The sequence below is a fragment of the Thermobia domestica genome, chromosome 6 (genome assembly GCF_964235325.1).
Source record: "Thermobia domestica chromosome 6, izTheDome1.hap1.1, whole genome shotgun sequence".
NCBI classification, from domain to species: Eukaryota; Metazoa; Arthropoda; class Insecta; order Zygentoma; family Lepismatidae; genus Thermobia; species Thermobia domestica.
This window is the reverse complement of record NC_137459.1, coordinates 257,740,910-257,759,637: the sequence shown is the minus strand read 5'-3', so window position 1 is coordinate 257,759,637 and position 18,728 is coordinate 257,740,910. Positions and strand designations below refer to the sequence as shown.

Here is an 18,728-nt window from a genome sequence, read left to right as displayed (position 1 = left end):
TCGTTGGCGAAATTTTTCGGACAATCTCGGGAACCGATCTAAAGTACATTCCGACACTGAACACCCCCCTCCAATACGCAGTTTCCTGGGAAGATCTGTTAGCATTAGAAAGGGACCGGACAGGTGGGAATGTATTTTTTAAAAAATGGGTAAAAGTTGTCATATATATAAACTGAAGATATGTCTTGTTTTATGTTTCTTGAAGTTCTGTATAGCATAAGTTACTTAGTAAAAGGTAATTCTCGGACAATGATTGTAACTGTGTTATTAAAGGCTTAAATATTTAGAACCACTTTATGAGTTAAATATTGAACAGGAACGAAAAGCTTACCATCTTCCTCGGTAAGGCAAGTTATAGGATCACTTCTTATTCCATCTCCAACTTGAGTAAAAGCTGCTATCTGAATTGAATAGTTGGAGTATTTTTTTAGGCCATGAAGGATTGTCTCATTTTCATTGGTAACTTTCGTCTCTGCTTTTACTACATCTGCAAATAAAAAGAATAACTTACATATTATGACTTTGATTATTTTATCTTATATACTTAGTACATTTGATTTGGCAAATAATTAGGAAAAGTATGTAACAAGTACCTAATTAAAATTTTATTTTTGCAAATAATTGGGAAATGTGTAACAAACCTCTAATTAAAGATTTAATTTTTGAACAGATAGAGTAAAAAGTGAAGAGAAAGCTTGATTGGCTCTGGAAATTGTGGTCATGAAATCTTTCCACTTTCTGTTTATATTTAAAATGTTATTCTTGGATTGTTCTTTCATAATGTCTGATGAAAACAATGGTACATTGCCGAAACTGTTACACATATGTTACAGGAGCGGATCCAGGGGGAAGGGCGATCACCCTCCCCCAGGAGAGGAAACTTTCTTGTTTTATATATATAAATAGATTCCATCCCAGATTTTGGAGCCCTTAAAAGTAGCATTATGACATCCCACCGCCCCCCCAGAAGTCGGTCCTGGATTCGCCCCTGATATGTTATTATACATATGTAGTGCTTTGGTCCGTTTTGCATTATTAATATTGTTAAATATTGTTGAAGAAATAAATGAAAATGGCTTGAGTATTACAAAGTGGATTATAAAGCTACAAATATTGGGAGATTATCATAGATAAATACGAGAAAAAATTAAATTTTATTGTGGATGAGTTTAGTTAATCAAAAATAAGCGTTGAGGACAAATTACTTTGGAAACATCACGAATGTAAGTTAATTGAAATTAATTTTGAATGCTCAAGCTCCTATAATACACATTATTTCCAGGATTACAAGTAACAGTGATACAGGAACGCACACCTTGCAACTTCGAGGAATGGTGAAAAGTACTAAGATCTTAGGGCGTTATGTGGAGACGTCCAAGAATGTAGTAGTATTATAAAGAGGCAATCTGTAGGCGAGATATTAAGAAGGGTGGGAGGGCGTAAAGATTTCTGACTTTGGCACTATTTGTTAACTTAGCTCGAAAGAGTGCATAACCTTAAAATTTATCACGGTTCAGAAAATATCCAAAATTATATCGTTTCAAGTGATTTTAAAGTGTACATATCATAGTAAAGATCAACAACAGACACTTCAAATACCACATATAATTAGGGATAACATAAGAGTTTCCTGAGGAAACATTTACACCACTTCAGTGTTTTTTGTGCAATTCTAATATAAAAGCAAAATTTAAATCTGGGGAACATGATGTAGCAGCACTTAGAAACTAATTGATTTGAAATGTATATGGAAGATTTTTACATTTAAGCTTTGAGATTATTTATAATAAACTAACAGATTGCCCGTTCTCCACACGGGGAGAGTACGTTTCATTTTGCACATAAAGATCAATGGGGGTTGAATTTGGATTTAAACGGCATCGAATGTGTCACTGTTCGTCTCAATGACCCCGAAAACTATGGATTCGACAGTAATATTGGCCATTTGCGATCATTTTTTATGTACCTATTTCCTTCCAGGCCCGAACCTCATCTATATTGAAAATTTGATCGAGATCGGTCGGGTGGTTCAAAAGTTATTAAGTCACAAAGATATATATCACGGTGGGTCAGTGGTAAAGCCCTTACCTCTGGTGCATGGGGTCCTTGGTTCAATCCCCGGCAAATAAGTTCGTGGTGGACAACATCTTGTCTATGGGTTTTCTCAGGGTACTACCGTTTCCACCACACTTTCTTTCCACCAATTCTTCCACAATCATTCACTTGCCTTCATCTTTATTTCCATTAGCCTAAAGGGCATAATCGTGGGACGTTAAGCTGAAAGATTTCATCTTTTCCGAAAACCGATTGATTTTATGTATTATCGATTTAATTCTATGACTGTCAACATTGAAAACGGGAATGGTTGATTTTTACCACTTTCGGTGTAAATAGAAAGTTAATGGAACAGACGAAATATGTCCTTAGGACACTAAATCGATTCAGACAAGTCGCTTTTCAACATCTTTAACCGTTTTTGCTCTGTGAAAATCAATACTGAAACCAGAAATACTAAGAAAATTCTTTCCACTTCTGGTTTTAATACAGAACGAAATGACACATTTTCTTGAAACGTTGAATCGACTCTAAAAAGCCGCTTGTCGTTATCTACTAGAGTTTTTGTTACATGAGGATCAACGTTGAAACCAGAAACACTAGTAATTTTTACAACTTCGGTTTAAGTAGAGTAATGTGGGTGACAATGGTAACTTTTCTTGAGAAGTTGAATCGACAAAAAAGAAACTTCTCTATATAACTTATAGTTTTTTTTTCTGTGGTTATCAACATTGAAACTCGGACGGTTGACTTCTAATACTTTCGGTTTTAATAGCAAGTTAATGGAGGAGGCTGAACCTGTCTTTGGCTTTCTTGAGAAGTTGAATCGATTGAAAATATAGCGCTTGCCACTATCTACTACCTTTTTTGTTGAATGGTGATCAACGTTGAAAACGGAAGTAGTTGCAAATTGTTACTATTTCCTTTCTGCAGTAGAGTAATAGGGCAGTTATCATATATTTCCTTGAGACTTTGAATCGATTCTAAGAAAATCGATTGTTGCTATCTATTACCGTTTATGAACTACGGTGAACATTGGTGAATAATAAAAGTTTTGATTTATACCACATCCGGTTTTGGTACAGTGATATAGGTGGAGATAGTACTATTTCTGGAGACTCTGAATCGATTCAAGAAAAGCTGCTTGTCGTTATGTATTAAATTTTTCTTCTATAGCAATTAACATTGAAACAGGATATAGTTGATTCCTACCACTTCCGATTTGAATATAGAATTTATTGAGGAAATGAAACCTATTCTTTGTACGCTGAATCCATGAAACCTCTTGTCATATCTCGTACGACATAGTGACAAGTGGTACTTCGGAATGGATTCAGCATCCCAAGATTAGGTTAAATGTCACCCATAACTCGCTTGCTGAAACCGGAAGTGGTAAAAATTAATCGTTTCTTGTTTCAACGTTGATCATCATAGAACAAATCGATAATACTATAGATAGTGATAAGCTTTTTATTTCTTTCTTTCTTTTCTTTTCTTTTGAATTGATGTAATGTCTCAAGAAAATATACCACTTTTACCTTAGTCTCTCTCCTAAAATCAGAAGTGGTAAAATTTTACTACTACTTCCAGTTCCACTACGGCTTTCCATATAGCAGAGACGGTAAGAGGTAGCGAAGAGCAGTTTTCCTCAATCGATTAAGCGTCGAAAGAATGTGTTCCATCTCTGACTTTATTCCTTAACAGAGATGTTCACCCTCGCGAGGGTGGCCCTCTCGAGGGCATCCTCACTCTCAGATTCCCTAGCTTACAATGACGCGAGGGCGAGGACAAGTTTCGACAGCGATGGCGAAGAGAAATTCCAAATACGAGGGCGAGGGCGAGCGAGGACGATGGATAACTACCTTCGCGAGAGCGAGGACCAAATCTCACTGCGAGGGAGAGGGTGAACGAGGGCCAACTGTCACTGCGAGGGCGAGGGTGAACGACAAGTGAGGGTGAGGGCGCGGACAAGTTTCAACAGTGATGGCGAGGGTGCGCGAGAGCGAGGAGAAATTCCCAACTTGAGGGTGAGGTTGCGCGAGGTCGATATACAACTCCCTTCGCGAGGGCGAGGGTGAACGAGTGCGAGAACAATTCAACACGAGGGTGAGGGCGAGCGAGGGCGAGAGTGTACGAAGGCGAGGATAAACTTCCACTAAGATGGCGAGGGTGCGCGAGAGCGAGGAACAATTTCCTTCGCGAGAACGAGGGCACGCGAGGGACGAGGACAAGCTTTCTTAACAACAACTATTTTGAATTTGGTGTTTGACCATTTTTGGAGGAATATAATATTTTTTCAAATAAGATTTGCCATGTCCCCTAGATGAAAAGTTGATGCCATAGCAAGATTATAGATTGGTCACATTCCTCCTTTCATTTAATTGCAGTAGACAATTTGTCTTATGTACTTCCACATAATTATTAAAAATAATAATGCAAATGAATATAATATTTGCATGTTTCTCATGAATGTTTTCGAATAGAAATAGCTCTACGTTTAGAAGCAAGTGTGCCTCATTGTTGCCCTGCCTGTGGCAGAGACTTTTTGGATAAAAAGTGTCTACACTGTCATGTTTAAAGAGTCATATTTAAATAGGCTTGAAGGAATGACTTTTTTTCATAGATGGGCAGTTTGCACTGGGTTCGCCCTCACTTCTCTTAACTCGGTTCGCATTCACTCGGGCTCGGGCACATTTCTTTGAAGCAAGAAAGGCCCAGGAAAGCGAATACGTGACAAAACGTACTAGCGACAAAACGTACCACCGACAAAACGTACCACTTACCCTGAGGGATGCTTGTGAAAGGTTTTCTAAAAACACTTTAAATAATGACAAGCGACAAAACGTACCACTTGCCTGGAGGGCTACTTGTGAAGAGTCTTCTAATCAGTCATCAAATAATGACAGGCGACAAAACGTACCACTTGATAGGACGGTATTAAGTATATACATACCGGCCAAAATAAGGTTAAAAGTTGAACAGATTGCTGGTGAGAAAAGTAGCGATGCAAGACCAAGACTAAGACTAAGGCTAAGACTAAGACCATGCCTGCAAGATTCTCGCAACACCAAGACAATACCTGCAAGATTCTCGCCAGACCAAGACCAGCAAGAATCTTCCATATGCAATATTTGAATATTTGCTGATTTCCATCACACTTTATCCAGGCTTTGGACCAGAGAGGGATAGGCATTATTAGAGGGACGCGGGAGCTTTCTCCCACAAGGGCCACCAGCATCTCAATGTCACAAATAAATTGCAGTTTTCTTTCTACAGTAAGTCAATAGTATTAACAATTGACAATTAAAACCTGATATTCTTTCATCAGTATATTATTCTGAATTGTTCAAAATAGTATATGAAGTTCAAGGAGAACGTATACTATATTACAAAATTATCAGATGTTTTAGTGTACTAGTTTTTGATGCTACTGTATCTATCACTTTTGTATTCGAAATATTTATTAATAAATCTTTTTCAATAGACATCAACATAAATGTTTTCAAATGTTCCTCAGACATGGTACTCGTTATCCTATTTTTAATGTATTTCAGTTTATTTAAGTTTTGAAAAAAATCTTTTACATGTTACCTGAGTTACGGGCAAAGTCAATAAAAATTTGTATGCTGGAAACCTGGATAAGTATTACTGCTAAATTTACAATTCTGCAAAATTAAAAAGCAGCACATTGGACAATTTTGCAACACGTTTTGCATTCGCTTTCCTTGTAAACAAATGTATTTTATCCTAATTCTGAATCACTTGCACCATCAGGACAGTCATTTTTTCTCGGTTGTGCTCGTCATCAAGACCGACTTTCAAGGATATCCACGTCCTTCAAAAGTCCAAGAGAATACATTTATAGTATCCTTGGAAACTTCTTTACTGAAGTTTTTCAGAAAATATGTAAGTTTATCGAAAGACACGTCTGGAAGTTCTGTTACTTGGTTGAAGTGGCTACGGTCCAAATAATCCATAAAGTACATTGCTTCTTGAATCTTGAAGAAATACTCGAAACTACCATGTCCAATATTGTATTGAATGCTTCGATGCAATTCCTGGTCATTGGATATAAGCAGCTTCATCTTCATATTTACAAGAAAATCTTTGTCCATCTCTGAAGGCGAATTGTCGACAGATCAATAGAAAAAAAAATCACGTTCTAAGTCTTCAAATTTGTTATTGGTCCATTCTGCAAAGCTTAATGCTGCATTCTTAACGGATTCAAAATCATCTTTCTACTCTTTCACTTGGAACAGAGTAGTCTGCACCATCCGATAGGACTACACTAGCAGCACCCTCTATTTGCAGATAGGTTGACAGAGAGGTGATCACTTGAAATATCTTAAGGAACATTTGTGCTGTCCGAGTTGTTTTGAACTTGAGAAGATCTTTTATATATCCTTCCGCTTTACATCTAGCCTTTGGTTTGATATTTTCTGTAGAAGCAATTTTCTTAATTATTATGGTCAACTCTATATACAAATCACTTTCTGAGTTCGAAAAATGACCAAACTTTTTCTGAAAAACAGTGTGTTTTCTACCATCTTGTTTCCGCAATAACTGTAAGACGCCTTTGTTAACATTTGATCTTCCAAATGCCCATTCGCTGATAAGACTCACGCATAAATATCGCACAGTCATTCAGCAGAACAATGACACAGAATCAATGCAATTTTTTGTCAGATCACATATGAAATGATTGAGTATATAAGCGTAACACCACACGTGTAACTGAGTTTCTTAGTGGTTAAGCAGTTAGCGTATGCGCCTTTGTCGTGGGAGACCTGGGTTCGATTCCTGGCAGGAATTCATGTGCTTCGGATTTCCCGTAAATCAGTATGTCCCGTCTCATATAGCCTCGCTGCTAAAAGGGCCGTTAAACTCAAAATCAACTGAATCACAGTGTAACTGATCATAAGTGAATTGAAAAAATCCGAATATTGTCCTTCCATGTTACTTGAGCCATCGGTTGAATTTCCAATACACTTCTTAATATCAAGGTTCAACTTCTGCAGAATTTCCTGCAGTAAACCGCAAGGACACTGGCCTGTGGTAGATATGCATTTTACAATGACAACAATACTTTGTTTAACAACCATTTTAAGAACATACCGTAAAACAACAGAGCACTGGCCTGAAACTACTATATCTTGAGTAGTGTCTAATAGAACAGAAAATATTGAAGCTTGAGAGACTTCTTTCGAAATATCTTCTCTGATAAGTGTGTTGATAGCATTCAAAACAAAATTCACCGTGTTTAGTAAAAGTTATGCGACAACTATCTTGCTTACTTCCTCGTATATGACTCTTCTCGGTGACCTTATCTAAATTACTTTTAAGCGGAAGATCAAATTTGCTTAAGAAAGGAATAATACCCAAAAAGTTTCCATGATCTATAGCTGTGTCTTTCAGTTTATAGGCTGCTACATTTCCTCTGTAAATGAGCCCTCTTTTACCAATGAGTTTCTACACTCTGACAACTCGATACATTACCTGTCTGTTCTTGTCAACCTTATACTGCCGTTGTTTTACCTGTTCATGAGGAAGTAGTTTCTTAACATTATGTTCTCTTTTGTTAGATACGTAAGCACCCACATTGGTCTAATGTATTTTGGAAGACTCGTGTTCTCTTACTCGCTGATAAACGTGTTTAATGCTACGTTTATCACGTACAGAACCTTTAAGAGAAGTTTGTTCGATCTGGAGAATAATCTGTGAACACGCTGAAAAAAAAAAGCTTGAAGTGGTACGTTTTGTCGCGGATTAAATATCCGAAATGTTTTAATTAGTCCAAGACAGGTTGTAATTTATATAAGTGGTACGTTTTGTCGTGGAATAAATATCAGAAATGCTTTAATTAATCCATGACAGGTTGTCATTTATGACAGGTCGTCAAAAGTGGTACGTTTTGTCGCAAAAATTCAAGTGGTACGTTTTGTCGCTGGTACGTTTTGTCGCTGGTACGTTTTGTCGGGACACCCAGGAAAGCAAGAAAGGCTGTTTTATAAATTACGAAATGCAACTCTAGTAATAATTAGTATGTGTATTTAATGTAATTATTATAATGTTACTAGTAAATATGTGAGATACAGTTTGCCAGTTTTTATACCGGGCCCAATGATAATTCAACCCCGAGGCCCGAGTTGGCTCTCGACGGGCCTGGACACTTCTTATACTTGCTTTACAGAAATGGGTATATTTGTGCAGAACTATCTGAAAAATATGTTCCTGTTTCATGCTATCAACGTAACAAGATGATTGCATCAATGAGAAGAATATTGAGAGCAATTTCTGAAGGTAGAGTTATTTTATATCTTGGTACATAGCGAGTGATTGCTGTAAGTAAAGGCAATATTAAATGTAATGATAATCGATTATTTTCAACGATTAATTTATTTTTTTTACAGAACAAACGATAAAAAAATATTATACAGAAGTCATAGCTTGATTTCCCCTTTCACCTAGAATTGGATTTTTTTGCTCCGTAAAGTAACTTTAATAACAAGGGACACAATATGCATTTGAAAACAAATATATTGCCGTTTTACCAGATTATTTGTTGGAAGAACACACGATTAATATTGAATTAGGCATTTTTCTTTTAAAGCTAGATAGGTTCGTAAAATCATTACAACAAATAGTACTCATTATATCCAAAATATTGTTCCTTGATACATTAAGACGCATGCCCCTAGGCACGACCACAATCTAAATCATAAACAACATCCAATTCTAGAAAAGAAGTTCAGAGTAAATTAAAATTACCTACATATAGAAACAGTAGATAGACATATTAAATGTACTAGAGTATTCGTTTGCCATTCACATTTAAAAGCAGGAAGAAAAATATTTTTTACTATCGAAACCAAAAATTATTTTTATATACAAAGAACATAAATGACCTTCTCGCTAGCTTGTTTCATTACCGTGTGCAATTATATCATGGCACGCAAATCAATCTTGGAAAAATGGCCCGGAAATTTAAGAGAGTAGTAGGTCCCCTGCTATGTTCTGTCTTTGCGATCAGCAACTCCCCTATATGTCAGGTATTAAATTACAGTGATAAATAAAATGCAAGAAATAAATTATTTCCGTTCAAAAGTAAATGCAAGATCCTAGTTATATAAAACGTATTATATATAATAAATTAAACAATATTTTATAGGCATCTAGCAATTCATTTTCCATTGCTAATTTTACTATGAAATTAAGAAATATACACATGAAGATCATTTCATAATACCTTTTGTGTCATGTAAGCACATAAAATTATAATAATATATGTATGCTTTTCTCGTCCTTTAGAATTCAAAGGAAACAAAAAGCAAATCAGCGTTCTCTACTATCTGGCAGCTTGAACACACATCATAAAGGGTACGTGATTTTAGTTAGATTTAGTTTCAAGCGACGAAACGAGAGAAGGAAATGCGGTCTTGAAAAAATCGAATTCGAGATTTCAATTGATTTACAAGTTTCATACCCCACAGATACCGAGAAAAGGTATTTTTCTACATCTGTACGTCTGCTCGTCTGTCCGTCATTATGTGCATTAACCTAGAGGCCATACTGTTAAATAGGGTGGTTCAGATTTCAAATAGTGTTTATTCTAATCAAGACACATCTTCAATTTGTGCCACTTGCTATAAAAGTCCACTGACGAAATTTTGTCTTCCTAGTCCAAAATTTAGGGGTCCCCCAACAAATGATTTTCTTATCTTCAAAGTAATTCAAGATACACAGCACTTCGATACGAAACTACGTGCGTTCAATTTTGTACGTTGTCGGGATGCATCCATTCGTTTTCCCCTACTTTTAGGGGAAATGTATATGTCAATACAAAAGTATAAATGTAAAAACCTATATTAAATGAATCTACAATACAGGTATCGTCTAAAGATGAACATATCGCACTTGTAACATTTCACGTAAAACTAAGATTTCGGAACAGGTGGCATATCTTTACGATGCTTTGCAACCAACTTTAGAAGGTGCTGTTTCTGGGACTCACCCTTCGTTAGGCAATTGTTAAAATTAATAACAAGAGCGATCGCACGCTCAGTAGTGTCGTTGGCAACTGCCATACCCATGAGAACTTCTTAAATTCCTGGTACGTTGCACCATCCTCCCATGTTGACGGATCTATCGCAAGAAAGGTAACAGACTTTTCTGCGCTATTTGTAAGTATCGTATCGAAGTTCCTTCTCGTTATCTTAGTGAGGCAGTCGTGAAGGGCTATCAGAGATAACTTCTTCCTCTCCAACCCTTTGAGTCCTTTCCCTTCTGGCGTGTCCAATTTATCTATCATCTTCCTTTTGTCCTGGTAAGAGACTCGTTCGTTAAGAAGGGCAAGTCCCATAACTTCTTCGTGAGATACCACGGATGTCTCTGAAGAGAATTTAAAGCCACTTTGACATTGGAAGGATCTGGCGATTACCTCCCAGATACGTACATTCCCAGATCCGTATAGGTCAAAATCTTTCCCAGATCCGTAAAAGTGCCATGGGCGATGACATGACATATTTTGGCATGGATCAAAGATTTCCCACTTCCGTACATGTCTAATAACTGACACTGTTTCTGTGCATTTTTAATAAAGTTTGAGCAGAGGATGATGTGGAATTGCATGCTCAAGGAAACACGAAAAGATGTACATGCTTTCCATACTGTTGCAATCTTTTTCGACTCAACTCTTCACGTTGAATTCAAATTCAATCAATGTATCCCTGAAATGTGTTTGATATGAATCCACAAATCACATTAAAGGGATACACAAGTCGGCTCTTACAAAGAGTCTTCGTCGAACTAGTATCTGGATCTCCTATGATCTTGATCCATGTGCAGTAGATCGTTTACCGTTGTTACCACCACTTACAGTATATGTTATTCTTATCAATATATATTGTAAGTGTTCCCACACCACGACAGAAGCACATGTTAATGCAACACGTGCTATTGATTACAAACAATAAAACAGACGAGAAGTCAACACGGAAAACACCGGAGGAAGCCGAAAGATGACGGACCTCACGAAATGACCCGAAGAGGATAAATAAAAGCGCAACCACGGAGGGACCTGGCATCAGTCGACCAACTGAGCAACTAACCATCACCTGCTCTGAGGTCGCATTGGGCTAGGAGTATACCTTTCCTATACCCTATGTCGCACTGGACTAGGGATCCCATCTTCAACTGAAACCTTGCAATGCTGTCGTGAGCTGAGGAGGTTATCCACACTCTCACCTATAAACCTTGCCAGTGTTTTGGATGCTGCCGTGAGCGGAAGGCGTACCCGGCAAACATCGATATCCCTTCATATGGTCATGAAGGAAAGACACTATTTACTCTTTGTAATCAAAGACGTTTGTAATTAGAACTTTGTAATAAAATTGGTAAAGGGAAAATACTCGCCCGGACCGTCATTTAGTCTCTACCTATACCTAGGTTAAAATCATTGCGATATACACGATTTACAGTTTATGACAACTTATGGATATATGAAAATGCAACCAAACATCGTCTAACATCTTTTGAAACATCAAAACTTTTTTGTCAAGCTGCAAATATGCTTTCTTTCTTCTTTTATCTTGCAACCTGAGATACTTTTTGTCGTAAGCATGGTCACTTGTCCTGGCTTCTAACTTGCGAAAACGGATAGTTTCGATGATACGAGGATTTTGCTTGTTTAGCAGAGTACTTACTCTATTATCCCAATCTTCTGCGGGATTATTTGTTCTATGGCGTTTCTCATGACAGTTTCACACCCTTACTGAGACTGCAGGGTTTTCTACTCACTGCTCAACGAAATAGTCATAGACCTGCTCAAACTTAGAGGATGAGTGGGTATCCTCTTGAATACACAGCCAACCACTGTCGACCATTTCTAAAGGAAGAAAAGCTAATGACTCACCTATTCGAATCTGAATTCGTATATCATCATTGTTTTTGTAGTCTGTAACCAAGCCCAAATCCTGTATCTTGCACCAAAAACACCAGTTAAAGTGAAAATTGCACCCACTTATGGAAGCTGAAGGGAAAATTGTCTTAAAAGAATGTGTTACTGCGTCCTTGAAGTCTACCATTACAATTTTAGGATTCCAACTCAGGACTTCTTTCTTTATTAGCGAAAATAACCGTTCTTTATGATTTATCTTGTTCGGGAGAAGGCCAAAAACCTCTGGAATCACATTAGTTTTCTCTATTGAACTTGCAATATATGACGAATTACAAAAATTTGGGAGAAAAGTTTGCTGTAGCTCTTAAACGTGCCATCAATAAAGAAGGTCGTGCTGGCTTGCTAAGCAATCTGCAAAATGAAACTATTCAAGGACTCTTATTCGTTGCGGCTGCTACTCGAAACGCAACCTTTAGATTCCATATTCCCCTCTGTTCAAAAACTAACAAAAATTTTGCCAGCTATTGAACCTGTACGGAAATGGAAATTCTTATCTCGCTTCTAAATCATGGCAGTTCATTGTATCTGGCACTTGTTCGGAACTGGGAAGGATTTTGACATGTACGGAAGTGGGGATGTACGCAAGTGGGAGAACACCGATCTGGCAGCCGAGCTTCAAGGTTTTTCACGAAGTCAAAATCATTTCTCGGAGGGTGAGCAGCGATTGGTGTCTCATGCCAGTATAAACAGTACAAAAGACTGACAAAAAGACACTTTTGCTATTCCCTTAAGTTCATTCGCAGTTAGTTTCAGCTGCTTCCGGAAGAGGAATATCTTTATCATATAAATAGCCTTTACCGTTCACCTGGTATGGTCGAAATCACCAGGGTTTTTAATGCGAACTCCTCCTTCATGCTGTTCAGCCAAGAAGGCATACGAAAGAACCATACATTCTTTGTAATCGTCACGCGGATGTGCAGAAAATTCAACTGCATTTTTCAATAATCTCAATGCTCGGGATTTCAGGTCTACTAGGTCCCCTGATTCCGATAATCTTTCCCTCAGATCAAGATCATCGAGTGCAGAGCTCCAATGGTCGTGGTCAAGAGAATGACATTACTCCTTGAACCGAGCAAACAGGGAAATGTTCGGCCTTGCCAAAGGTCCATATTCGTAATTGAAGATGTAGGACAGAATGACTTCCAAAATGTGATGCCAGCAGGAAATCCAGAGGAGCTCTTTACCCAACATTGCTGAATTTTGATGCAAGCTCCCTACAAAAGACCGGTGTGAAATATACATAATAATTTTAAAGATCAACTAAAGTAAACGTTTCGGGAGAGTTCTAAATTATACTTAATCCAGTTCATATTTCACATACAGGTTCTCAATATCAAGTGGAAGTGAAAAATGGAAGAAAAAATTATAAAAAGTGCTGAAAATGAAGAAAAAGCAGGGTTTACTTTTGAAAATTTTCTTACACTTCGCGACAACCATGGTGGCGCTTCGCGGCTAGTCTGTCGACCTCACTCATATGCATGGGGGAGGGGGCGCTATATACTCTCGCCCCGGGCGCTGATTTTCCACGGCACGGCACCGGTATCGAAACCGGATCTCCCACGTCAAAGGCGTGTACGCCAACAGCTTAGCCACGAGGGAGCTCTCAGAAGACTGAATAATACATATGTTGTGATAAGTCTATTATTTACCTTTTAAAAGTGAAGTACAAAATTATAAATATATGAATCGTTTTGGTTATGTTGAGAGGGGAGAGTCAGCAAGCTATCCTTACTTTTTTTTCCAAAAAGTTAACTTCTAGCAGACCTAAATACTAGTTACAGAAAATATACTTTCAACTATGACGTTGTTCACACTTTGCCTAGTTTTCTTCTTTCATTTCTGCATTTGTTTATAATAGAAAACAGGAAGAAAATTTTACTTAGTGTCATATTACTGGTGCGAACATGTTGAATAAGGAAGCTAATTTAAAACAACAAAGTAAACTTACCATATTGTTCTTCAGCACTTTCATAGAACACTCTGTATCCTTGAATTATGCCATTCCTCTTACTCTGCGGGGGAGGCGACCATCTTATCTGCAAACTTTGGGAAGTTAAAGGGTCACACTTCACATCTTGTGGAGCGGCTGATGGCGCTGAAAAATAAAATTTGAAGGTACAAGAAACATTTACTAGAAAATAAAAACAGTCTACTCTTTCTTTTTGATAGGTCCATATATAATACGTATGACAGTTATACAAGTTTGTAGGTATAGTAATTTGTTCTCGAAGGAATAATAATTTTATAGTTAATAATGCTGAATTTTATTAATATATCGCACTGCCTGAATAATACTGTCGTAAATCAAAATAATTTTAAATTGTTATCAATTTTTAAAACGGAATAGTTGTAACTTGTATGTATTTAAGAAATGTTTGCTATGCAATGATTAATAATATTATTTATATATATATATATATATATATATATATATATATAATTTATAATGTCCAACCGTGACAACGAAGAAACTGAAAGAGGGAGAAAAGTGAAACTTTGCAGGAAGCAACTATAAAAAGGGCATCTTTGCATGTATTAAAACAGAAACATCCAAGAAACAGTGTTGCCAATCCAATATAAAGTTATACATTTTTTGTTTCAAATAGCACTATGTCAGATTATTGCATATTTCAAATTAACAAGTCAAACGGAAACTTCAAATATCATATTTATTATTTATTTGTGAACAACAACACAACAGGCAAAGCCCAATTATAGTGTTGGTGCATTACAAAATAAACTTACAATAATTTTCTTGAACATATTATATTTCATATTACATATATCAACTTCGTTGTGTTCGATACATAATTTGTTATAAGAATAGCATATTCTCCAAATTAGTGACTCAATAATACTTTGGTCCTTGCCTTTTTGCAATAGAACAGGCCAGAGTTTTCAACACGAGTTTTAAGAATCGGGACATGAAAATTTAGTGTCGATATCAGATCTGTACAATTAAACTCATTTTGTACTATTTTACTAAGAAAGATCAGATCTATCACATTTCGCCTGTGTTCTAGTGTAAGGATACAGAAGTTGTTTATTAATGCAAGATAGTTTTCGTAAGATGGATAGATTCCAGTACTCTTGTGTACTAAGTATTTGATAAATTTGGATTGGACTTTTTCGAGTTGGTTTCGGTATTGTTGTTGCGATGGGTTCCAGATCACAGCAGCATATTCCAGTTTTGATCGGACATAAGAGTAATACATTTTTGTTTGTGTGGTGATATTGTTAAACTCCTTTTCCGTTCTAATTATGAATCCTAACATTTTAAAAGATTCATTAACTATGTTCACTATATGATCACACTTGTTGTTCACTATGTTCATTAAACGTTAGTTTCGTATCAAACGCAACCCCGAGTTCTCTCACTGAATATAATCTGTTTAATACGATCTGATTAAATGAATAATTAAACTCTACTTGATTTTTGTTTCTAGTGAACGAAAAAATACAACATATATTTATGTTTACACTATTTTTTTTTAAAGAGAACACCAGTTTGCAATAGTTTCTAAGTCATGTTGTAAGTTGAGACAGTCATGGATTGTCTATATCCTGCCGTATATTTTGAGGTCATCCGCAAAGAGCAATTTGTTACTTAATGATATGTGATCAGGAAGATCGTTAATGAATAAAAGAAACAATAACGGACCTAGGTTGGAGCCCTGTGAAATTTCAGAGTACGCAGTATAGGCGGTTGATTTAAACTCTTTGTAGATAACGTTTTGTTTACGATTGCTTAAATATGATGAGAAGAACTTGATCAAGGGAGGAGAGAAATTATAGTTATTTAGCTTATGTAATGATACTTTGTGATTTACTCTGTCAAACGCATTTTCAAAATCTATATATATTACATCCACCTTACATCCAACATCTAATGAGTTCACTATGAAGTCTGTGATAATTGCAAGATTAATTGTTGTTGATTTGTGTGGAATAAAGCCATGTTGATATGATAATATTACTGGTTGTATGTGGTGAATTATCCGTCTGTGTAAAATGTGTTCAAATACCTTTGCAAAAGTAGATAAAATTGATATGGGCCGGTAGTTATTTATTTCATTTTTATTATTGGTCTTTGGTATTGGGAAAACTATAGATTATTTCCATTTGTCTGGAAAAACACATGTTTTCAGAGAGAGGTTGAATGCGAACCGAATACGTAAACGCATCTATAAACCCCTTTATAATACATGGAGGTTCCATCGGGTCCAACAGCTGTTCTGGGCTTTAATTTTTTGGTTGCCACTTCTACTTCAGATTGAGTGATTTCATCTACGCTAAATGACTCTAGTTTTTCATTTACATCATTTACTATAGTGATATTTGTGCTGTTTGTGTCATGCGCAAAAACTGAAGAGAAATACTGTGCAAATGCATTGGCTATTTCATTATTACGAAAAAGTTCATGTTCCTCGTAATTCAATTTCCTCCTAGGAAGATGTTTAGTCTTATGTTTTACAAAGTTCCATAATTCATTGGTATTGTTGAGTTGATTTTGAGTTTAACGTCCCTTTTCAGCAGCAAGGCTATATGAGACGTGGACCTACTGATTAACGTGGAATCCGAACCATATGAGCTCCCGCCGGGAATCGAACCCGGGTCTCCCGCGCCAAAGGCGCGTACGCTAACCGCTTAGCCACGGAGGAGCTCTCATTGGTATTGTTATTGATGCTTTTTCGGTCTCTTGTATGAACTTTCCGTATGCCAGCTTAATGTCTTTCTTTATTTCCCTACGCAATTCATTGAATTTATTAAGATAATATACTTCTTTAAAACGTTTGTACTTTTTTATGGTAGATTGCTTTCGTTTTGAGTTTTTTGATAATTTCATTTGTGAACCAACACGGATAATCGGTTCGCGAGTTGTTTCTAAGCGGTACCCACTGATCGAATACACTATAAATAATATTATACAGATTATTAACTAAGTCGTTAACGTTTTCATGGTCTTTTAGGGAGTTCCAGTCAATATATGGAAATTCAAGATACATCACTAAGAAGTCTGCTTTTCTAAAATTATATCCAGATATATTGGTCTTTTTTTTTTTTTTTTTACTTTCGCGGTACACTACTGTATCAAGCTTAATACCATAGATGGATGGTGTACATCTTCTGGAATTAGTGGATATCCTTCCCTTAAGACTTCTATGTTCGTTACATTAGACAGAATCAGGTCTAATGTACGGTTGTTTATGTTTGTCACATTATTTAAAGATTGTAAATTATAATAAGACATAAATTCATATAAATTCTTGCATTTAGAAGAGCTTGTTTCAAAATTGAGTCCCGTACCACTTATTTCCGATAAGTTGAAATCAACAATCAGGAGAACAGGGCTTCCTTGAGGACAATTAATTTCAAGACGTCTAAATAAATCATTGTACAATTCAATATTAGAACCCGGTGAGAAATACACAACACAAATATATATAGTTTTCCCCTCAGTGATTATTTTGGTAATCAAACAGTCATGATTATCATCACATCTGTGTAACAAGCACATACAATGTTTAGTTAGAGCTGCAATAAGAACACCCCTTCCCTTTGTTTTACAAGTTTTAATAGAGTTTCTGTCTTGTCTCAACATTGTATATCTGTTATCAAATAATTCAGTATCATAATAAGATTCGTTAATCCAAGTCTCAGTGATTGCAATTAAGTCATAATTATTAGATAAAACAGCACAAAAGAATTCATATGTTTTACCACGTAAACTACGAACGTTTTGATAAAATATTTTTAAAAGTTCTTTATTGTTTGTAAGATCAGTTGTTATTTTTGAACTGCACACACATGTTTCATCATTATCAGATAAAGTTAACTTACCACAAGTTCCACAGCATTTTGATGGTAGTCATACTCTGTTACTTTGGGGGTGGGTCAGAGTCGCCCGGGTGGTCTTCCTCCCTCTCTTATTGTCAGGCGATGGAATTTCTGCACAGGTGGTTGCACTCGTTGAGGAGGGCGTTTGGTTAGGCACTTGTAATGTTGCAAGTTCATTATTCACTTTCTTTGGAAATTCCTCTTGTTTTGGTGGCGACGACGCATTGTTTCGTTGCAGTTCTTCAAGAGTGAATGCCTTATTATTTATATATAACTTATTATACTGAAGTTTTGCACGGTCACCTTTGGAACGCCCATCCCACATGTAGGCAGTTAGTTCTTTGCAAATTTCACGAACTGAGGCAGAGAAATCTTCGGTAATTGAGACAGAGGTTCCCTTAGCATGATACGCATTTTTAATATTAGATTCTTCTTCTTGTAGGAAGAGAACTTTACAATGATTGGTTTGTTATGTCCGCGGCCTAAACGATGGGCTCTTTCTATTTCACTCACGTTCAAGTCTACTTCCAGTTGGTCTGTGACAAACTTTATAACACAATTCTCCGATTCTTCCCAAGTTTCCACGCCTTCGCACTCGCCAATGTTTCGAAATATTAGATTGTTTCTTCTTGAATGATTTTCTAATTTGTCTAAGAGTTCACTGTTAGCAGCCAGCTGAATTTAGAGTTCTTCATTCTCCTTTTACACAGCGTTGAGATCTTTCACCACTAATTGAAGCTGATTATTTAGGTCATTAGTCACACTGTAAATTCCATTTATCTTCAAGTCCATTGCTTCTAATTTTTTGTACAAGTCATCTAATGTCTTGGAGCCTGGATTTACTTCTAATGACTTAGGACCTGGATTAGCTTCAATTCCA

The 18,728-nt window shown here is 36.5% G+C and overlaps 1 protein-coding gene across 1 annotated transcript in view; it reads right to left on the bottom strand.

The window, feature by feature from the left end:
- Window positions 1-18,728, bottom strand: part of LOC145687511 (cell adhesion molecule Dscam1-like) — a 1,370,399-nt gene that overhangs the window by 158,462 nt on the left and 1,193,209 nt on the right. Inside the window, exons 17-18 of the mRNA XM_081760977.1 lie at window positions 13,959-14,105; window positions 332-487 (exon numbers count right to left, since the gene is read on the bottom strand). Of these exons, the coding sequence (XP_081617103.1) occupies window positions 332-487; window positions 13,959-14,105 (303 nt within the window). The remainder of the gene's footprint in view (window positions 1-331; window positions 488-13,958; window positions 14,106-18,728) is intronic.